Source organism: Rhincodon typus, chromosome 2 (genome assembly GCF_021869965.1).
Source record: "Rhincodon typus isolate 14 chromosome 2, sRhiTyp1.1, whole genome shotgun sequence".
Classification (NCBI taxonomy): domain Eukaryota; kingdom Metazoa; phylum Chordata; class Chondrichthyes; order Orectolobiformes; family Rhincodontidae; genus Rhincodon; species Rhincodon typus.
Genome location: NC_063333.1, coordinates 140,154,277 through 140,177,762, shown reverse-complemented (window position 1 = coordinate 140,177,762; position 23,486 = coordinate 140,154,277). Strand labels below are relative to the sequence as shown.

Sequence of the window (23,486 nt, the reverse complement as noted above, 5' to 3'; positions counted from 1 at the left end):
ACACACACCCCCCTCATCCCCACCCCCTCCCCCTTACCGGTGTGTGACCGCATGTGCCGGGTGAGATCCTGCAGGGACCAGAACCGTTTGCTGCAAACCGCGCAGATCTTTTTCCGTTTGTCCGCTTTGCTCGTGCCGTTGGGCGGGGCCTTCCTGAGCTCGAGCTGTTCCCCGGGGGGGAGCTGGGGCGCGCGGACTCCGGGGCGGCCCTCCCCTGCCCCTGCTCCTGACACTCCCGCCGCTACCTCTGCCTCCTCCGGCCGCGGTGTCGGGCCCTCTAACCGGGAGGAGCCCGGGCTCTTAGCGGGCCGTGAGCGGAGGGCCCCGGACTGCTGGCCCTCGGGCTTCGGGCCTCTCCTAGCGTCCCGGTCCCGGCGACGCTCGCAGGCGTGGGCCTTCCTGTGGCGGGCCAGGGTAGCGGCGTATTTGAAGGTTTTCCCGCAGACGCCGCACGAGTTGCGGCCCTCGGCCGGCGCCGCGCCCGGGTCGGGGCTGCCCAGCTTGAAGTCGATCAGCTTGCTGGCGAAATCCAGGTCCAGGCTCTTGTTGCTCTGAGCGTCCTCCTCGGCCTCGGCCTCCTCTTCCGTGCCGCCCCCGGCCCGGACCACCGCCGACTCCGCTTTGGGCTCGCCCTCGCCCGCAGAGCCCTCGGTTCCAGGCCGCTCCGTAGGCCCGGGCGAAGGAGAGGCTGGTGCCGCCGCTGGAGGTGTCGAGGCCCCGGCTACTGCCATCTCCGACTGGGAAACATTACCTGAGGGCGACACAGAGAGAGGGAGAGACCGGTTATAGAGCGTGAACAACTATCGGATAATAAAATGCACAAGTCAGAAAATCCACAATTACCACGGACAGGGACAATAAAACAAAAAATTCAACACCTACCAGGGACAAGGACAATAAAACAAAAAAAAACACAGGTCAGAAAATCAACACCTACCAGGGACAAGGACAATAAAACAAAAAAAAACACAGGTCAGAAAATCAACACCTACCAGGGACAAGGACAATAAAACAAAAAAAAACAGTTCAGAAAATCAACATCTACCAGGGACAAGGACAATAAAACAAAAAAAAACACAGGTCAGAAAATCAACAACGATCAAGGACAGGGGCAATAAAACAGAAAGCACAGGTCAGAAAATAAACATCTACCAGGGACAAGGTCAGTAAAACAAAAAACACAGGTCAGAAAATCAATGCCTACCAAGAAGAGGGTCAGAGACAAATAAAACAAAAACACAGGTCAGAAAGTGAACAACCAGCAGTGACAAGCAAAATACCAAAGACAATGAAACAATAACACTGGTTCAGACAGTGATCAGCTTCCAAAGAAATGGACAATAAGACAGGTCAGAAAGTGAAACCACCAAAAAAGGAGACAAGCAAAACCACCAGGGACAATAAAACACTGGTCCGAAAGTGAACAACTATCAAAGACAGACAAACAAAAACAACCAGGAACTATAAAACAAAGAGTTTAGCTTTCTTTCCAAATTATGCAGCCTGTGCAATGCATTGGCCCAATGCCATTTAAACCAATGGTCTCACTAAGACATCACAAAATGTGGCTCCATCTCTCAGCAGCATCATTTACTATTGGCACAGGGCATAGCCAACATGGACTAGTTTAATTATACATTCATGCAAACTAAATGATGAATTCTGTTTTATGCATCTTACAACTCAAGGCAGGTCAAACATATCACTAAAGGACATTCACAAGGTACAAATATTGGACAAACATCTAGTTATGCTTCTCTGTGATTTGTGTCTGCGTGTGTCAATCAGAACATTGTTGAGTATGTACTGAAAACTGGACCTCAGAGAAAGGAGCCATCAGAGGTAGGATATTGTCCTTGTAAATGAATCCTGATTCATTGGAATGGTTATGGCCATCACTGGATTTATTCCATAATGTTGGGGATTTTAGGCCAGCAAAATAGCTGTACCAAAGCGACCACCGACACGTACTTTTAGGTCAACTGTTTGCAATCGGTACTGTTTAAAGGAAAACTGTTTCGGTGCAAAAAGCATTTGGCATTTCCTTTTGGTTTTGATTTGAAGAGTGTAAAAGGGGCAGAACATTGTGCATCACAGGAATTTCACTGGTGAAATGAATTGCAAAGAATTCTGACATAGTTTATGCCATCACAGTACAATTATAAGCAAACAAAATAACAATTTGCCAAATACTTTTGTATTGCTCCCAAGAGGCAGAGCTCCGTTAATCTGAAGGCGGATCAATCATTTTGGAAGTGAGGCCTCTCTTTCTCTCTCCCTCCCTCCCTCCCTCTCCCTCTGGACTGTTTGGTCTTGCAGGCACTGCCCCCTTGCTACAGCAAAGCCTGACTGCATCTTTCATTTCTGTTAATCCCTCACAAGAGCGAATGAGCACTCTTTAAACCTACTGAAACACGGCACACTGACTGGAACTGGCTCTCTCTGGTGGTAGTTACCTGTGCTTTCCAGGGGCTTTGCATCAGTTGCTTTGGATCTGGCAATCAGGCCATTTCTTCGCAGTGACCGGTTGGCAACACCATGCTTGCGCAAGAGGTGGCGTTCACAGTTAGATTTGGTGGAAAAGAAAGCGTCACATTTTGGACAGGGGAAGGGCTTCTGACCTTTTGTTAAAACAAAATGTAAAAAAAAAACAAAAAAAGTAGCTATTTATGCAGTTCTTGACAATCGCATTGTCTTATATAAATGAAACAGAAAAAAAAACACCAGTTAAGTGGTGTTTAATTAGTATCTACAATATTCCCAAATTAATACCATGCGATCTTACCAAAAAAAAAACCCAACATACATTTTAACTGGGTGTCTGTAAGTTGCTGCTGCCACGGGGCTTGCAAATCTTGTCAATGAGTAACTTGACATACACAGCCCTGGGTTACTCCTCAGTGTAATGTGAATACCTCTGTGGAAGCAGTAACTATGGTGTTAAATTGCTCAACTAAAATAAGAACCAGTTTTTAAAAAAATGCACAGCACTGGGGAGAATTTGAAAAGGAGTTCAAGACACAGCTTCTACTGCTCATGGGAGTGAACCACATGTCTCGGAATAAGATTGCATCCCGTAGGATATTCTCAATAAAATTAAAATTGTGCTGCATGTTAACACAATGGTTTCATACATTTGTGTGGGTTTATCCTGCGGGATCTTGACAAAAGCATTATTTTGAGCAGGTTAAACAGTTACTGCTTCTTTTCAGTAGCAGGTTGGAGTTCAAGGCTTCAGCATTTGTTACAAATACCACACAATGCAATTTCAGGCTAACCAGCTTTACTCATGGCAGGGAGTTTTAAAATTCACAGCCCCTGGCCTGGTCTCGCAAAGCAATTTGAGCAGTGCAGCCGTCGTAAACAGTCCATTGCCGATATGTTTGGTGAATAGGTGTTCTCCAATAAAATGATAATTTTAAGATGAAGCTCCTTTCTCTAGAATGGCTAAGAGTGCCATTCTCTTTATGTTCCATGTGCCAACCTCTGGCAAAAATGCAAATTATTGAGTATTTACTGCTGTTCCTTCTTCCACTGCAAATATAAAAACACCACATGGAGGGAGGGGGCAAGGGGAAGACTCCGCCTCTGTGATACAGCAGCTGCCTGATGTTTCGCATCTAAGGCCTTCCCTGACCTGCCAGAGTATTTCCAGCTTTTTTTCTTGTTTTAGTAACCTTCAGATTCAAACAAACTACAGCAGCTTTTAACTTTGGATCAGGCCTCACACACTTCAGTAACCGTGGTGGCGTTCAGCAAACAGCTTGCTTAGTACCCGTCAAAACGTGACACAGCCCCCAGGGGCAAAGAACTGGGGAATAGGGTGTGGTCCTCTTTGCTTTACGATTCCATGGTTCATGTACTGTGCATACTGTGTCCTCAACGATTTTTCGCAAAGAAGCTCTGTTTTTGTGAGCTATTAGTTTACTGAGTTATTAAACTGTCCCCATGGAGGTGGTGGATTGCAACTGCATTATCATTTTACAAGGCAATATTGTGAGATCTTACACATCTCCCCATGTACCCCAGGGTTGCCTGGCTATTTTGAATCCATTTCACACAACATTATGTCAACCATGAATAAATGCGCAAAGCTTTGTTTTATATACACTCTGCAGGAGTGAAATTGTACTTTTAAAAAAAAATTACTCTTCTGAATGGGCCTCCTGGTCCACCCAACACAACATAAATCCATTCATCATCTCTTTGCTTGAGGGGTCTTAGAAAAATCTCAGCCTTCCAGAGAGCCCAGTGGAAGGTGAAGAATAATGCCCACCCATTGCAAAGGCACGTACTGACCGATACCCAGCCCCCAAAAGAATCAAAGAGCCTTACAATGCAAGAGGAGACCATTCAGGCTGCCCATCCTAGCTCTAGTCCTTAAAAAGACTTGCGCCTTCATTCTTTTTTTTTAAATATACAAAACTTTCACCAAGTCATTTGTATCTCTCATGAAATGACCAATTAACAAACACTGCCACAACAATAACAAAAGGAAAAGGTAGGTAAAAGCGATGGGGTTTAAATTAAAATGGAGCTGATGGGGGGAAATAATGCGCTCCAATCCCGCGCAGTGCCAACTCTTTCTCTCTAAAAGTTTTAAGCGTACTCGTAGACATGGTGCGCTTCCTCTCCACAAACGTAGCCGTGGAACAAGGGCAGGCAGTTCGGAACAACAACCTCCTCCATGGTGTGTGTCTGAATCTGAAGGTGGTGTGTTCAAGAACCCCACCAGGCCTTGAACACAAAAATCCAGACTGAGACACCAGTGCATCAATGCAGTACCGGGGAAACGTGTGTGCAGCTACTCCAATGTTCTGCACAAGCCGAATGCAGAATTGACTTCCAGTTCCAGAAATCACTGCGGTGCGCACATCCATGGAGCCAGCAAGAAGATTAGATGGAATGCTGCTGGGTGAGTGCTGCCCTGTTGGGAGTACTAGTTTTTGAGCCTGACATGAAACCGAAGCTCTATCTGCCCTCTCAGGTCAAATTAACTTTTTCCACAATGGCCAATCAATACCACAGAAACAAATTATCTGGTCCTGAAGACATGGTTTCTGGGAACTTGCTCTGTGCAATTTGGTTTGCTTTTTCTCTACATTAGAACAGCGACCAAATGTCAAAAGTCGGGGTCACTTAGCTGAATTGGCTAGATTGCAATGCAGCGTAATGCCAACAGTGTTCCTGCACTGGCTGAAGTAGTATAATTTTGGTGGTACAGGCTCGCTAGGCCAAAGGGCCTTTTCTGTACTGTACGATTCTAGATACTGTGGGCAAGGGGAAAACACACAGCAAGAACCAGAAAGTCGAACTTGCATTTCAAAAGGTTAATTACGCAGCAGGAAGGGTGAGCAAAGTCTATTTCTGAGCCTGTACACATTGATCAACTGATACTGCATCATTTCCAAAGGTAATCTTACACTTGATTACTTCTCATTCTGTAATCCAAAGACTTGGGGGTGGGGGGGGGGGGGGGGGCGGTGGGGGGTGCTCATTGGTGCCAAGGGGGCATTTATAGCCCAGTAAAAGCCTCGAAAATTGAATTACTTGTGTTCTTTTCCCTTTTCATATCTGCATTGTCTTCCTTCCCCCTTACTGCTGGAAGAATTTCAATTTATTTCAAAAACTTTTGCAAATTGGCAAAGGCTTCATTCAGAAGCTCAAGTAGCACCAACACAGGACTTGGAAAGGACTCTTAGGTAACCCTGGCGCAATATTAAGAAAGGTGTCTTAAAGCCGACACCACCATTCGCTGTACACCAATTCAGAATCCCATATAAAAAGGTGTTCATAGGCAAACCTACAGCAAAGCATATCACAGGTAACCGAACAAGGTAACAAGTGAATGCATATCAATGCAGCATTCAAATAAAGCTCAACAATTAACTGGCCTTTAGCCTGACATCTAACTAAACTCAACCCTCTCTTCACCCAACCCTATCAAGACTGTGACCACCAGTCAAACTGAGAAATTTTGTAACAGCCAGTCAACAGAAAACTGGAAATATTAACTTTCATCCCCCTAAGTATATTCTGTGTTGCTGGTGTCTTTATTAGGAAGGATTCAATCTAACTCCCATTATTGTAAAGTAGAACATCATTCTCAACTGCAGTGGTTGAGACTAACGTCTTTCCCCGAATGAGGTGATCCCACTTTACCGACTGGTTATTGCAGCGCCTCCAGTTTCTCAACTGCTAAACAGGACACTTGGTACTTGACAGGACAGCAATGATCCAGGTTCAGTCCCTGATCTGTGCTCCTGTAGTTACTTATAGATAAGGATGTGCCAAGATGACTCCAGACTGAGCAAGTATTTGAGTGCCCTGTGCTGAGTGCCAGTGACTCATGCCTACAGATATGAGGTGATGATTCTCTTTGTTGATAACCTACACCCCAGAGTCCCTGATGTTAAACAGGTTGCCAACATGCACTGTCTAGGGCAGTGTTTATCAACCAGGATTCCCCAAAATGTCAGGGTTCTACAAGCATTCTCATTTTCCCCAATTCCAGGAGCATCTTTGCAATTTTCAGGTCATTTGAAAATTGTCTCAAATTTTCAAAAGATACATTATTCTTACATTCGTTGAACAATAATCATTCAAAATGTCTGCACTTGCATTCATTCACTGGTTCAATTGTGAACTTACTTTGCTATTACTTTTGTTTTATGACAGACACACGATTGGAGGGAAGGACCGAGTCTTGGTTGATGGTCTGTACAATTTCACAATAAGTTAGTGGTTTCCTTAACCATAATGGATTGAGAAACCACTGGTCGAGGCTCACAGAGTGGCCAGCCGAGCAGGGGATAGTAAGTCTTTCAGACCCAAGCGCAAGAGCGTAGGCTCCAGGTCAGACAATCACAATTTGGACTGGGAGAGGCAGGGCAAGATCGAAACGTTTGGTTTTCTAGGAATAGCTGTTTAATTCCAGAAGAATTAACTGCACTAAATTCTAAATGCGAACAACTGTATTGCTGTCTTACCTGTGTGTGTTAACATATGGCGCTGAAGTGAACTAGCCCAAGGAAACAGGCGTGGGCAGTACGGACAAGTGATTTTTTGCACTGAGTTAGAGTAGGAATTTTTTTTCCCCTTCAAGATCATTATGTCTCGCTTTTCCTTTCCCTCGGAATCTTTTTCCTCCTTTTCAGGTTCCTCTTTGATGTTGGTGGATTGTAGGAAAGGACTGAACTTGTTGGTGTCGGTCGTGGCCAACATTTTTTCCACGCTGGCAAATTCCCCGCTGGACTCTGGGTCTACGCTACTGCTGCTGACACCAGGCCGAATCTTCTTGTACTTGAGACTTCGCCTTCTCCCTTTCCTCTTGCCTGGCCCCACCACCCCTGCTGATGTTTTCTCTGCGGCGCGTTGTGGGCCCAAAGTCTTTGCTGGGCCGTTAGTTCCCGTTTGGGGAGTGGCCTTGGTCACCAGGCCGATCTTTAAATCCTCCGCACCGTCAGACGAGGTGGTGGGCTTGGTAGCTTCGGCACTGTCCTTGACATCCCTCTTCAGCAAGGCGGGGGCAGATGAGACAGAAGAAATGATTTGGGCGATGGAAGCCAGGGGTGGCAGCTCTTTGCCCGTGGCAGGTTTGGGCAGGAGCAGCGGAGGCGGTGGTTTAGGCCTCAGGGGTCGCAGTAGGCTGGTGCTGGCAACCACAGCTGGGAGTGTGGCCGGACTCCGGGCTGGCACCAAACCCTGCCGTGGTGGAGAATGTTTCGTACTTACATGTTTATCGAGGCTGATCTTTGCTGGGAAGGTAGACGGGCACTGCTGACAGGCAAATGAGCCACCATTAACAGCCAGCTGGCTTTCATCCTTATTTTCTTTGCCCACATTTGTTTTATCCTTTGGAGGGTTTTTGGGGACGGACAGGTCTATGGGCTCCAGCGTGCTGTCAAACTGTGCAACAATGGGCGAAGCATGCTTCCTGAGCAAGTGGCCCTCCTGTTTGTAGGGGTGGATAGACACATTCTTGTTCTTTTGAGAAAAATCCAGCGGTTCATCCAAGTCCATTGAAAAAATACCCATGGGCTCCATTTTTAAGGAGCCCTGGGGCAGTGGTCCATGTAAAAACCCGTTCTGAGGCTCCTTGCACGAGACTGGAGAGCCATTTGCAGTGACGCTGTCCTCAGATAAGGTGGGGGACAGTGCCCCATTCTCACCCACGAGGCAGTCCACCAACAGGATATGCTTCTCCATCTCCTTCTCCTCGACGTGGGTGTGCTGCTTGAGGATGTGGCGGATGCAGTTATTCTTGGTGGAGAAGCCCATGTTGCACTCTCGGCACTCGAAGGGTTTCTTCTGACAGCTGCTGTGTGTCCTCAAATGATGCCGGAGGGCACGGTAGTACTTGAGGTCCTCGCCGCAGTACTTGCACACGGTGTCTGGTGAGCAGAAAGAGTCTACCAGCTCTGCGGTGTGGCTCTCTGCGTACTCAATGTTCTTTTCAATGTCCTTGCGGGTCATCTTGAGGTGCTTCTTGCGCAGGTGCCTCTCACAGTTGGCTTTCACTGTGAAAGGGTAGTGGCAGATTTTACAGATAAAGGGCCTCTCGCCACTGTGCGTGCGGAGGTGGCGGATTAATGCAGCTTTGTCTGCCGCGATATACGTGCAGATATTGCACTGGTATGGTGAGATGCCTAGGTGTGAGCGGATGTGAGCTTTCAGCACGCCAGAGAAAGCAAACACCTGGTTGCAAAAGCGACATGGATACAAGACTTTCTTTAATGCGGGAACTTTCTTGCTGGATGCCCCCGTTATCATGTCTTTGAGATCTCCTTCCATGACTTCCTGTTTGATAGCCCTGTTCATCTCCATTGGCATCAATTCTTCAATAATACTATCCTGCTCAAGCTGGGTCTTCATCTCAACGGGGCTCAGTGGCTCCGTCTTTGGCTGAAGAAAGGGCTGCGCTCCATTCACGGGTTTCACTTTCAGGTCCTGAGGGCTGCACACAGGCCCGGCTGCCGTCTTCACGAGCTTCAGAGGAGGAGGGAGGAGACTGGGGCTAACGCAGCCAGATGAAGCCTGCTGGGCACTCATGAGTGGGGGTGGTGTGGAAGCCACGACAGTGCATGGTGCAACCAGGGGCTTTGGCTTGAGTGGAGGCATCTGCCTGTAGATGGACTGGTTCGGGATGGAAGGCGCCTTGGACAGTGGGGGCAGACTGATCTGTGTGGGAGCAGAGGATGCCATTTGCAGGATCTGCTGAATGTCAGCAAACTCGATGGCGGACTCGCTGGAGATGGGCTTCACCACGATACTGCTATCTGGCTGGATTATAAAGCCCTTCTGGAAAGGGTGCAAGGACAAGATCTTGACCTTGTCCTGAAGTGGTGAGAGAGAAGACAGGCTCGCTCCCAGGGAAGCCAGGTCTAAGGGTGCTTGATCCTTCACAGTAGCACAGTTGGCCTCTTGAGGTAGTTTCCATGGGGGCGTTTCGGCCCAGATCGTGTGGATATCGAATTCGGTGGTTTCCTGTCGTTTCACCGCCTTCGCCTCTTTGGCATGCTGCAGACCCAACGACGCCATGAAGGCTTTCTGCTTCACATCCACGTCGGGCAGTAGCTGGGGCTCTGGCAGGCCCTGGCCTCCTTCCAGCTGCCCCCTATGGGTTTCAAGGTGTAGCTTCAGAGCCGCCAGCATTGGGAAGGCTTTGTTGCACAATTCGCAAACAAACCGGTGAAACTTGCTCGTGCATCTCCTCAGGTTCAACTCAGACCAGACCTGCACAAAAGAAACGACAAAATAAATAACAACAAAGACCAAGAGGGGAGGGCCCTGACAACACACATTCAGACAGAAATACACTCGCATTTATGTATTAGGAATGCCCTGGTTAAAAGCTGGGCCCTTTAGGGACACCGTGGTTAAAAGCTGGGACTATGAGATACATTCTGGTAAAAACCTGGGCCCAGCGGTTTGTCTGTCTAATGAAGGAATTATTTTGTGCATTTGAATTTTACACTCACTCTGTTGAAGGTTGCTGACTTTGAAGCATTTCCTGGTTTAATTACAGTGTATAGCGGTGTGTAGCTCCTGCATCATAACTGCTGCCCCTGTACAGCACTGTCCACTCCTTTGGGATGTGATTGCACCAGCTGGATTGCAGAGGAGACTCCCCAGAATGTGGTCTGGGCTGCAGCGATTCAGCTCTGAAGAGACTAGATAGGCTGGGGTCAGAACTGAGAAGGATGAGGGGAGATCTGGTTGAGGTATACAAAGTTTTGAGGGGCATAGACAGTATATAGGGAGAAATATTTCCCCCTTAATAGGGAGGTCAGTAACCAAGGGGTATAGAGTTTTAAAGTAAAAAGCAGGAGAGGTTTGAGGAAAAACGTTTTTCACCCAGTGGGTTATGAACATGTGGAACTCACTGGCTGAAAGGGTGGTGGAAGTGGGAACCCTCAACACATTTAGGAACGATTTAGATGAACACTTGCCATCGCGTACAAGGCTACGGGCCAATTGCTGTAAAATAGGATTAGAATCGATGGATGTTTGATAACTGATGCAGACATAATGGGCTGAAGGGCCTCTTTCTGTCCTGTAAAGACTCTGGGGTAAAATTTCTCCAGCCCCCACCAGTGTATTCTTGGGACTGCTTTGGATTCGCTTTTACTCCTCTCACATTGGATGCTAACAACCATAACTTAACAGACTTCATCCAAACAATGTGTGCCTAAATCAAACGCACATCCCAGAGGGAAAGGTCAGTGCCTCACTCAGTAAACAGCCATTTCATTTACACTCAACAATGCTTTGAGTATTTCAGCTGAACACACAGTGTATGGCTTTGTAAACTAGTCAAAAAGAAGTGTTCTTGGCCCATTTTATCACTGAATTGTGTACATGATAATTTAACGTTGCATGCCACACCATGCAGTTCAAATGATTAATCAAGACTTTAACAAATTAACGCGTCCTTTTGATGTTGACCAATTCCTTTCCGGGCTCTGGGACTTCTCTTGTTATGTAACAATAGGCAATCACCCCAAAATAGGTCAAGGGTGCGGAGTCAGCCTCGCTCTCAACCCCAGGCCTTTTCTGTGCCACACAGGGGATATCATCTCAGGGTGAGGGGCCAGCCATTTGTGATGGAGATTAAGAGGAAAGTCTTCATTCAGAGTGTGGCGTATCTTTGGAATTCTCTATCTCAGAGAGCTGTGGATGCTCATCTAACATGTTCAAGACAACATTTGATTTCTGGACACCAATCACATCAAGAGATATGGAGGTAGCATTGGAAAGTGACACCGAGGCACAATCTAATTGAATTGTGGAACAGGCTCGATTGGCTGAATGGCCTACATCTATTCCTACATACTGGGTGCACTGTCATTCCTGCTGGGCTCTCAACTGGCAAGAGTCTCTGAATTGGGAACCAAACATCTCAAAATGTGGAAATCTCCCTCAGAATCTTTGTATACATTTGTGATGAAACCTCTTGAAAAATATAATTACCCCATAAATACTTTTGGAGTAAGAGCATCACTCAATAATGGGTGGGTTTCTGAGTGGCTGCAGTATAAAAACAGGACATTACTGGAAGTGAACTCAAACAACGGATCACCACAATGACTGATCATGGTGTTAATCCTGGTTTTTGGGTAGAATCTCTTTGGTCACCTCATTCACACCCACACACAGAATCAAGGGGTGTAACTAAGACCATCTTTGCTCAATTCCTGCTGTCCCATTAGCCAAAAGTAGTGTCTGGCAGGAGGTGGACATTTCCAGACAGAATTGAAGGGGATCCTTAACTGTTATTGGATAAAGACAGATGGAGCTTTTAAAGATAATTTTTTGGAAGCTGTTTGCCTGTTTTTCCCACCTTTTAATAGAACCACAGAAATGTTACAGTACAGAAACAGGCCATTCAGCCCATTGGATGGTTACATGAATGTACATGAAATGTTTGGCAGCTTATTGCTGCTACCTTTTTCAAAATTTCTTCATGGGACATGGGTGTCCCTAGCAAGACCAGCATTTGTTGCCCATCCCTAACTGTACTTCAAACTGTTAGTGCTGGCTTGGTCATGCCAGAGTCAACCACATAATTATGATTTGGCAAAACATGTGGGCCAGACTAGATATTGAAGGCAGATTTCCCTTCCTACGTGAGTGAACCCCAGATGGGTTTTTACAACAATAAATGGTAGTTTCTTGCTTACCATTAATGAGACTAACTTGATATTACAGCTGCCATGGTGAGATTTGAACCCACATCTCCACAGCCTGGGCCTCTGGATTATGAGTCTAACGACAGTACCATTACAGCACCATCCCCTCCTACACACATTCACTGATCTGTCACAGCCAGGTATCTATGTTAAATCTGCTTCTTTTTGACTTGTTGATGGGTTGAGAGTGCCACTGTTTATCATCCATCCCTAATTGCCTGGCAGATGGTAGCCTTTTTGAACCACTCCATTTAGGGTTCGCATGCACGTACGGAGACTCCTCACAAGAGATCAGCCCCAAATGGATGAGCTGTCCATCAGAAGATAACCAATTAACAGGCAGCACGGTGGCTCAGTGATTAGCACTGCTGCCTCACAGTGCTAGGGACCTGGGTTCGACTCCAGCCTTCGGTAACTATCTGTGTGGAGTTTGAACATTCTCCCTGTGTCTACACGGGTTTCCTCCAGGTGCTCCAGTTTCCTCCCACAGTCCAAAGGTGTGCAGGTTAGGTGGATATGCCATGCTAAATTACCCATACTGTCTAAGGATGTGCAGACTAGGAGGATTAGCCATGGGAAATGCAGGGTTATGGGGAAAGGCTGGGGGCCTGGGCTGCTCTTCAGTGGGGGGTGTAGGGGGAGGGGGTTGGTAGAGACTCGATGGGCTGAATGGCTTCTTTCTGCACTGTAGGGATTCAGTAACTCTATGATTAAATTATACCACACAAAGCAGTCCTCCAGCTGACTTCCCCAAGACCACATCACATCCACCCAACCAATTAAAGTTCATACAGCAATATCACTCAACACGTGCTATATTAGAGACTCTGGTATGTAAGAAGACATTGCAATGAAATGCAGTGACAATTTTTCTCTACCCCAATGGTGGGGAATATTAATGTCTTCTGTTCATTTATGGGAATGTAGATGCTACTGGCAGGGTTGGTATTTATGGCCCATCCCTAATTAATACTGAGATGGTGAGCTGCTTCCTTGAACTATTGCAGCCCTTAGAGGTATGTATACCCAGAGTCTTGTTAGAATCATAGAATCCCTACAGTGTGGAAGCAGGCTATTTGATCCATCGAGTCCACACTGACTCTCCAAAGTGCATTCCACCTAGACTCACCCCCACACCTCTACCCTATCCCTGTAACTCTGCATTTACCATCGCTAATCCATCTAGCCTACACAACCATGGACGCTATGGACAATTTAGCATGGCCAATCCACCTAACCTGTATATCTTTGGACTGTGGGAGGAAACCAGAGCACCCAAAGGAAACCCTTATAGACACGGGGAGAACGTAAAAACTCTTGACAGACTGTTGCCTGAATTGAAACCCAGGTCCTTGTTAGGCTGGAAGTTCCAGGATTTTAAACTCAGCAACACTGAAGAAACGATGATATAGTTCCGAGTCAGGATGATGTGTGGTTTGGAAGGGAAACTGATGGTGTTGCAGTCACTGCCTAATTCCTTTTAGATAGTGGAGGTCACGGGAGTGGGAAGGGCTGGTGAAGAAGCTTTAGCAAACTGCTTGCACGCTGCCACAATGGTGTGCTACATGTGGAGGAGGAAATTGTTTAAGGTGGTGAATAAGATGCTGGTCTGGGTGATGTCAAGCTACTTGAGCATTGTTGGGAGCTGCACCCATCCATATACGTGAAAAGTATTCCATCACACTCCTAACTCTTGCCTTTGTAGACGGTGGACAGGCTTTAGAGAATCAAGAGGTGGGTTACTTGCTGCAGTATTCCTAGCCTCTGACCAGCTCTTGTAGCTACTGTATTTATGTGGCTAGTCCAGTTCAGTTCCTTGTCAGTGGTAACCCCTAGAATGTTGATAGTGGGAGATTCAGACTTTCTCTTGTTGGAAGATGGTCATTGTGTGGCACAAATATTACTTGTCATTTATCAGACCTGGATATTGTCCAGATCTTAGTATCTGAGGAGTCATGAATGGTATTGAACATTGTGTAATCATTGGTGAACATCTCCACTTCTGATCTTATGATAGATGGAAGGTCATTGATGAACAGCTGAAAATAGTTGGGCCTAGGACACCACCCTGAGGAACTCTTGCAGAGATGTCTTGGAGCTGAGATGACAGGCCTCCAACAACCACCACCATCTTCCTACGGTCAGGAATGACTCTAACTAGTGGAGAATTTTACCTGATTCCCATTGATTCCAGTTTTGTTAGGGCTCCTCAATGCCATACTCAGTCAAATGCAGTCTTGATGTCAAAGCATTTGCTCTCACCTCACTTCTGAAATTTTAGCTTTTTGTTCATGTTTGAAGCAAGGCTGTATTAAGCTCAGTTGCTCTTGGTGGAAGCCCACCCATATATTTGGAGGTCTGAGATTCCCTACTAAGGAAGCAAAATCGTTGAAAAAGTCAATGGGAATCATAGAAAGAATTCTCCACTGATTGGAGTCATACCTAGAACAAATGAGGGTGGTTGTGGTTGTTGGAAGCCAATCTTCTTAGTCCCAGGACATCACTGCAGGACATCCTGGAGGTACTGTTCTTAACCCAGCTTGGATTCTAGTTGCCGATAGTTGATTTTCACCAAGTTGGACCTGGGCAGGGAGACGTTAAACAGGATTTTAGCTCCTGTTTGCTTTCGATTTCAGAGCAGGAGGCATGCATAAAATGGACATCAGGTGGGAACAAGATGAGATCTAGCTATGCTCTCTGGATGTTCCTCAAATTGCAAGGCTACACATAGATTAGTCATCACAGTGTTGGTGCCAATTGAACAAATCTCATTGTCTTTGGGATGAAGATACAAACGGAGTTAGCAGAAAGGAGGACAACTGGGTGGGCTGGAGGAAGACAAAATATGGTTACTGCCACTGCTTGATTCACGGGCCAGGGAGAATAGCCATTAGCAAAATTCTTCCATAAAAGCAAAATTCTGCAGATGCTGGAAATCTGCAACAAAGGCAGAATGTGCTGTAATACACAGCTGTCTGGCCTCTATAGGGGGCAGAAACAAAGTTAACATGATGAGATCTGAAGAAGTCACATTCATCCTTTAATGTTAACCCCTGTTTCTCTCTCCACACAGACTACTTGACTGGCTGGCTACTACCCATGCTCGCTTTTTTTAAAATTGGCAATCCTTCAGGTTTACCTGAGAAATGAGGGGGAATTTCCGGCAGGAGAAGTCGATGAATCCGAGGTCGTGGAAGCCCACGGGAATTGTGGGATTGTTCTGGATATAAGGCTTTCCCGACACGTCTGTTGGAAGCTGCTTGTGGATTATGGCGTTGTGACGCAGCAAACCCCGATGTGTCTTAAAGGAGATACAGCAGAGGTTACACCTAAGCAGAAAAGATCAATGGGGTACACGGTCAGTGTGTGTTCAGAAAACATGGCCCCAAGCTACTGCTGACCATAACTTCCCAGGATGCTTGGGAGGCAGACATCTTGTGTACAACAGTGCATGTCCAACATATCTTTACAAAAAATGGCAATACAGCAAGAAAGACCTGCTGCAAACTAATTGTGATGGTATTTTAACTGAGGCTTCTAATGCTTATAGGGGCATCCAGCTAAGTGACCTGTAGGTTACCTTGGGTTCAGTTTTGTTTGCAGCCTTAACATCCAACCTCATGTCACCAAGGCCCACCATTTCTACCTTCATCACACAAACTAGGAACAGAAGGCCATTCGACCTTTCAAGCCTGCTCTGCCATTCAAAACAATTATGATTGATCCTGTATCTCAATGCCGGATTCCCTCTTTCTCTCCAGATCCCTTGCTGCCTTGAATATCTAAAAAATTGTCAATCTCTTTCTTGAATATACTTGGTGATCCAGCCTCCTAAGCCATCACTCCAAATGAAGAAATTTTTCCTCATCCCAGTCTGAAATGGTCTACCTTGTATCCACAGATTGAGAGCCCTGGTTCTAGACTCACCAACGAGGGAAACCATCCACCCCGCATCTAGTCTGTCCAGAACTGTTAGAATTTTATATGTTTCAATCACATCCTCTCTCACAGAATCATTACTTGACTTAGTCGTATGATAGGAACAAGAGTCAGGCCATTCAGCCCATCAAACCACCATTCTAGGTCGTGGCTGATCGTCTCAATGACATTTTTCCTGGAATGTAACCTGTCCCAGGTCATGCGCTGCTGCAACCCTCAATCATGTCATTGTTACCTCTAGATTCAACTATTGCATTGTTCTCCCAGATTCTGCCCTCTGTAACTTAAGGTTGTCCAAAACCCTACTGCCTATACTGTTACACTCACCAAGTCAGGTTCACCAATCACACTGTGCTCACAGACCTACATTAGCTCCCTGACAAGCAACAATCTTGGAGCCTGGTCAAAGATATGAATTTTAACTTGTGCCCTAAAGGAGTGGAACAAAATAGAGCGGCAGAGAGGTTTTGGGATGGAAATCCAGCGACTGGAGCCCAAGGTAACTGAAAGGATGGCAAGCAACTGGGCAGGGTCAAGAGGCCAGAAATAGAGGGGTAGAGATTTTGTGGAGGTTAGTGGAGCTGGCTACAGAGATACAGAGAGGGGAGGCCACCCAGGGATTGGAAGGAAGGATGAGAATTTTTAAATAAGACATTGCTTGAGTGGAAGCCAGTGTTACGTCAGGGAGTGCAGGGCTGGTAGCAGAATGGGACTTAGAGCCAGATAAGCTGCAGAATCACATGGTTTATAGCCTGTCTCCTCCAAAGACTGAAGTAGGTCAGCATCCCAGTGTAACACTTCATAAAGTGCAGCAAGTGAAGGCTTTTGTCCACATGACACTGCCTCCTGACAACAGGGCATTTCTTGCAGCTTGCCAGGCAGTTAGTGGGGAGGAAGGAGGGACTGCAGACTTGTTAGCATCATGCTATACAATGTAGACTATGCACCATCAAAACCACTGACCATCACTGGGGTGGACAGTGCTGGCATCGGGCAGGAAATAAGTGCCATGACAAACGCGGCTCTGCTGGACAGTCATCGGATGTTGGGGGCTTGATGATGCCTGGGTGAAGGTGTTTAAAACATCTTCCTCCCATTGTTATGACTTCTATCTACTGTAGCCATCAACAACAACCTACATTTCTGTAGTGCCTCTGATGCAGTAACACACCCTAAGGTGAGTGTCATCATCATAACTTGATACTGAGCCACATGACCAAAAGCTTGGTCAAAAAGGGAGGTTTTAGGAAGTGAATAAAGGAAGGCGAATTCTGAGCTGAGGGTCATGGGGCTGGTCAGTGAGGTGAGGAGGCTCCCATGGCCCCAGTGTAAGATTTCACAGCAAGTTCACCCCTGTAACCCCAAGCCAGACACACACACACACACAGAGCTATGTATTAACTGCAGGACGGCAAAGAAGTTCCAATCTATGAAAGCTGGTGGTCAAACAAATGTCTTGTAATTCTCTGGGTCCAGCTTGGCCATTGCTGGAACTGCAGCAAGTCCCACAGAAGACATGTCAGAACAAGAGAAGGCCATTTGGTCCTTCGGGTCTGCTCTGCCATTCAATAAGATCATGGTTGATCTGATTAGAACCTCAACTCTGCATTCCTGCATTTCCCCAATATCCATTCAACTGTTGGAGTTGTGATGGACTACTGGAATCGGAAGCAAATGGATGACTGTGACAGGGCCAGGCCACGCTCTGGAGACAGGGCGAAAGGCTGAAGCAGACAGGGTAGGGAGAGAAACACAGGGATAGCTAAACCTCTGGGTGGGGGGCATGACAGGAACTGTGATAGTGTGTTTCTCCCAACCTCTTGATGGGTCATTAGCCAGCTATCAGTCCCCAACACAATCTTGAATACCACCGCAAGAGTCACGGGGCAGGCATAAACAGTCAACGTGTATGTGCTTCAACTCCTCAAATATAGAAAGGTTTGTTTTATAAAGCTCAATTTCTGTGAGCAGTCTAGCTGGGTGGGAGTGGGGAGGTCTGAGACTGTTATCTTCAGCCTGGTTATTTGAGCCCCTCTACAGCCATGTATTCTATGTATGTTATCTATTGGCCAGATATCATCATTAGGGCAACATTTGACCACATAACACCATCACATGGCCAAAAGGTCTGGCCTTTGGAGAATTGTGCTGTGGGGCTCAACTTGGAAAGGCTACAGTCCAAGGCCGTCACACCGCAGTATACGATGGGTCAGAGCCAGTACAAAATCCCCCTGGTGTGCAGTCACTGGAGAATGTACATCGCAAATACAAGCTGTAATTAGAAGTGTCATCCAGTCCTTCAGCATACGATTTTGGAACAAACTCTACAGTACCTGATGACAGTTAATTATTTAAAATTAATTGTTTATGGAAAATGGGAGTGCACCGGAAAAGTCATCTCTCATTGCCCATTCGCAGTTGCCTGGAGAAAGTGGCGGTGAGCTACCATCTTGAACCTCTTCAGTCATTGTGGTGTAGATACACGCACAATGCTGTTATGGAAGGAGTTGCAGGACCCAGTGACACTGAACCAACAGCAAGATAGCTCCAAATCAGCAGGCTACATAATGTATTGTGACAAATTTTATGATTAAAGTACAATTTCTGGACAGGAATCTTCAGAACTGGTTCACAGTTTTGGCTTTTTGCTCCCAACATTATATCCATTTTGCTGCTATTTCAGTCAGATTTCATTCCCAGTTTGCAAGCATTACATCCTCAACCATTTTCTCGACAAAGCGTCGGCTCTGAGCTGCAGTTTCTCACTGTCCGAGTGATCAGGATGAACATTCCTTGCAAGTAGCAGTGATACTGGAGAGGGAGTATGTTTCACTACAGTCTGTACACATGCATTACTCCTTCAGTTCAGACATGAATGAGCTGAATTGCTTCTGTCTGCACCATAGCAATTCTGAGTTTCAGTGACCTGGACAGTCCTTATTGGGCACGTTGGAGAAATCGGTCTGTGCCTACCCCTGGAGTGACTTATAGACAAATTGTGTCCACAGACGTGACTCTTCCCCCTGGTCAGTGTGGATGAAACATCCTCACCACCGGGTGCACCGTGAACAGCATTGTATCCTATGAACGAGGAACAAGAGTAGACCACTCGGCTCTTCAGACAGATTGTGGCTGGTATGATTTTACCTGAACTCTACACCAGCGTACAAGCCAAGCTGGCATACAAATTAACTCCGCACCAAACCAAATCTTTTCAGCTAATTATTCAATGTTTAGGACTGTCCTTGCAGTTAGAGTTCACAGAACCACAGGAGGAGGCCATTCAGCCTGTCATGTTGGCTCTCCAAAAGAGCAATTTACTTGGTGCCATTTTCCTGCCTCCTCCCTGTGCACTAGTCCTTTCCAAATAACAGTTCCACATGCTTTTGAAAATCTGGATTGAACCTGCCTCCACCACACTCTCAGGCAGTGTGCTCTACATTGTAACCACTCAGGTAGGGTTAGGTGCTCACTATTCATGTTGAGTACCCTTCCAGATCCAGTGCTCAGAGTTCACTCCCCCAGGACCGGGCAGCTAGGCCTACACATTTCAGGGCACATTCTCCAGGCTCTCTTCCTGCTTCAGCCAAGTAATTACAAACTATTTCCCTGTATGAACCCATACTGATACAAGCTGCCAAATTGAAATTTAAGAAGAAGTTAACACTTTTTATTGAACTTTTCAAAAATAACTTCACACGCTGATGTGAGTTATTGCAAACATGTTATTGGCCTAGATCATTTCACAACTTGGTGGTGGGATGGGATGGGGTGGGGGGAGAAAAAGGGAAACGGCAATTTAACCAGCTCTCCACCAAACACATACATCTCCACCCACTGTCCCACAATTCGACCCTGCGTGGCACCCAGTGTCCGACAGTAAAGCTGCCTCCTTCAGGATCGACACTCGGTGACACATGCAGTGGTGATCCAGGCTCCTGAAGCCAAGTGAGATCAGATTATTGTCATAGCATCCAACAGAAGGCCACAAGGTTTCTCTTTTTTACAATTGGGTGCAGGTCCTGAACTCACAAAACACTCCCAAAAAAAGCTCAGGCTATGAACCAAGAGTGTGAACAACTGACAGGTCTTTATAAACACCATTGTAGTGCTAGGGGTGGCACTCGGAGCCTCACACACAGACTCGTCCATTACACATCTGGCCATTCCATCAACTCAGTCTCTTTCTACACTGCTCTTCTTTCACTTCATCATCTGTTTAAAAGCAAGTTACGGTTTCTTCACTGAGACACTCTCTTCAAGCTGAGGGCAACGCATGAGGAAACATTAGGACCCAATAGCTCACATCGCCAGCTATGTCTCAGGGCTTAGCCATTTTTCTTCAGCTCTCATGTTCCTTAATCCTGTCAGTCTTTTCTATTGAGATTACTCAGCAAATCTCCAGAAATTCAAAAATGCATTGACCCAGGTTCTAATCCCGCCACAGCAGATGGTGAAATTTGAATTTAAAAAAATCTGGAATTAAGAGTCTAATGATGACCATGAATCCATTGTCAATTGTTGGAAAAACCCATCTGGTTCACTGACGTCCTTTAGGTCAGGAAACTGCCATCCTTACCTGGTCTGATCTACATGTGGCTCCAGACCCACAACAATGTTGCTGACACTTATTACTCATTCCTAATCTCCCAGGGGGCAGATAAATGCTGGCCTGGCCAGTGACCCCCTCATATCATGAATGAATAAGAAATAAGAATTAAAAAGAACAAACTGAATTTGTGCAGCCTATTTTTGCAATCTACCCTCAACCCCAAGGACTGCAGTGGTCCAGCGTGGCAGGTTACCAGGGCAATTAGGAACAGGCAATAAATGAAGGCCTAGTCAGCAAGACTCACACCCTACAACCAAATTCAAAAACTATTCTCTTCCCGTGCTCGCCCCTCAGGTCTGGTAATTATGGGCCAGGACTTTTCCGAACCCAACTTCTGAAAAGTTGGGAGGGCGAGCACATCCACCTGAATACCGTCTCCTCCTGCCTCCTCAGCCAATTCATCCCTCGTAGGCTGGAGTTGAGCCTGGTGCCCTCACTTGGGGACTGCTGCTCTGCAATTGCAGTAGTGCTAGCGGTGGCCAAGACTGGAACTCCACGCAATCTCCAGAGTCCAAGTCCAGGAGCCCAGGAACAGGTTAATTGTGGGGGTCTTGGGGAGGGGAGGGGAAACCTGGGGGGTGGTTTGCAACCCCCACCCAGCCCACCACCTGAATTGAAGAGTGGGTCCTTGGGCAGAGGTGGATTTCGGGTAATTGGGCAAGGGACCGGATAAGAGAGTGTGTGTTTGTGTGACCGAGTGCAAGTGTGAGTGTGGGTGTGTGAGTGTAAGTGTGCAACAGAGAGTGCAAGTGTGAAAGTGAGTGTGTGTGTGCGCGCGCGTGCTCACACCTGCATTAGTACACATTGGTGGCAGACCTTTCTGGAGGCGGGTGGAGATGCCCAATGTTGGAAGGAGGCCAGTGATGGAGACACCAGCCAATTCCCAACCAAGACCCTAAGTGTGATCACTTCCTAGCCACCACCTGCCTCCATTCCTGAATTCCTCCTGGCACTGTGAATATTGAGGTTGGGTCGGATACAGCCCTTTGATGGTCATTCACTGGGTACTTCAGGGCCTGAAATGGGGAAAGGCTGGGGCTCAGCATGGTCTCATCCACCCCACCTGAAACCCGCAAAGAGACTGGGACAGGGCTGGGGAGGCCTCACAAGGAATTTTAAGGAGATTCCACCCCCCCCTCCAACCTGCAAACCCAGACAGGAGAGAAAATTCCCCATGAGACTCCGCTCAAAGAAACGTAGACAATAATAAACCAGCGTCAGCAACAAAGTCCAGGTTCAAATTCTACCAGCCCTGCTGGTGTCTTGTAACGAATATACATATACAGTCTCATTACAAAATACTTTGATATAAAACTCTGTGAATGTAATCTAACATCCTGTTTCCCAAGCCACATCATGGGGCTACAGGAGCAGGTGACCTAAAGTGTGGGGAAAGAGGTAAAATTTTAAGAAGTATCTTCAAGAGGGAAGTGAAATCAATAGGAGAGAGGAGGCAGGGAGAAGGGAATTTCCAGAGCTTGGGCCCAAGGCAGCTGAAGGCACGGCCACTAAAGGTGGAGCGATTAACATCGAGGAACAGCAAGAGGCCATAATCGGAGGAACACAGAGCTCTGAAGGGGGTTGGAGGAGATTATAGAAAGGAGATAGGGTAAGAGGCATTAAAGGATTTGAGAACAAAGAGCAAGCATGTTAAATCAGAGGCACTGCCAGACACAGCCTCACCCCCCTACCACCTCCTCAATATCCTGTCAGGCTGATTCTGTACAGAGCAAGGATTGACGCAGAGTTTTTCCCAGCAGTCAGTTCACCAAGGGAGCTGGGAATGCTCAGGCCTGGCTGCACAGTTAGCACAGCGATCCTCAACACAGGCCTTGTTTGAACAGCAGTCAGCAAGTCAACGGCCAGGCTTCAATCTTCTCCAAACTCAGCTCCACACAGGCAGACATTTCTCTGCACCAACCCCCGCCACTCCATTCCCACTGAGACATCCCAATCAAAACAGCTGGGATAATCTCTTCCAGTTGCTGCAAGGTTTAACACAGAACTCACCAGGCCTTCAGGCTGACTACTGCTGCCTCGCTAACTCCAGGCATCTCACACACACACTCTCACAGACACACTCAGGCACACACACACACATGCACTGCCTGACATACACACATGCACACACAGACATATACGCACGCACACAGTCTCTCTCTCTCTCACAGGCATACGCGCACACATAAACATACACACATCCAGACACACACACACACTCACTCTCACACACAGTCTGACACATGCTCTCTCTCTCGCACAGACACATGCACAGACATAGACACATTTGGACACACACACAGCCTGGCACACACACACGCTCACACACAAACATACACACACTCAGACACAGACACTCTTACAGACACACTCAGAGACACACTCTCACACTGACATATACAGTCTTTCTCACACTGACACATGCACACAAATAAACATACACACACACTCAGTGGCATTGCCCATTGCTGCAGATGAAACCTAAGTGCTTATCAGGGGCCTGGCTGAAATCAAAGAGCTTAAATTACCCCATGGGTGGCTCGCCCTACCCTTGCTGCAGTTTTGAAACGGTTGGCCCCTCAAACCCCTCAGGGTGGGGGGTTGTCAGGAAGTCCTGAAGGCCACCAGACAGCTGCCCATCTCATCAAGATCTTGGGTGTTTCCATCTCCATTTTGATTCCATCCCCAAGTAACCTGTAACTGGCTCTACCATGTCCTATGCAGATTGATGTCAATTAACTCTT

The 23,486-nt window shown here is 46.8% G+C and overlaps 1 protein-coding gene and 1 long non-coding RNA gene across 7 annotated transcripts in view; one reads left to right on the top strand and one right to left on the bottom strand.

Moving 5' to 3' along the window:
* rreb1a (ras responsive element binding protein 1a) overlaps positions 1-23,486 on the bottom strand; it is a 229,577-nt gene that overhangs the window by 15,270 nt on the left and 190,821 nt on the right. For 3 of the 4 annotated variants that reach the window (XM_048609761.1, XM_048609754.1, XM_048609773.1), the window contains 4 exons: positions 15,331-15,520; positions 6,990-9,735; positions 2,457-2,621; positions 38-751 (listed from right to left, as the gene is read on the bottom strand). In XM_048609761.1, coding sequence (XP_048465718.1) covers positions 38-751; positions 2,457-2,621; positions 6,990-9,735; positions 15,331-15,520 — 3,815 coding nt within the window. The remainder of the gene's footprint in view (positions 1-37; positions 752-2,456; positions 2,622-6,989; positions 9,736-15,330; positions 15,521-23,486) is intronic. The other variant, XM_048609767.1, reaches the window with a different exon arrangement.
* Positions 948-15,377, top strand: LOC125485693. 3 transcript variants are annotated; one of them, XR_007264397.1, is made up of 4 exons: positions 948-1,842; positions 6,679-6,815; positions 12,211-12,331; positions 15,265-15,377. It is a non-coding gene; the product is annotated as an uncharacterized LOC125485693 (long non-coding RNA). The 3 variants fall into 3 exon arrangements; XR_007264401.1 differs by lacking the exon at positions 948-1,842 and adding an exon at positions 5,288-5,413; XR_007264399.1 differs by lacking the exon at positions 6,679-6,815.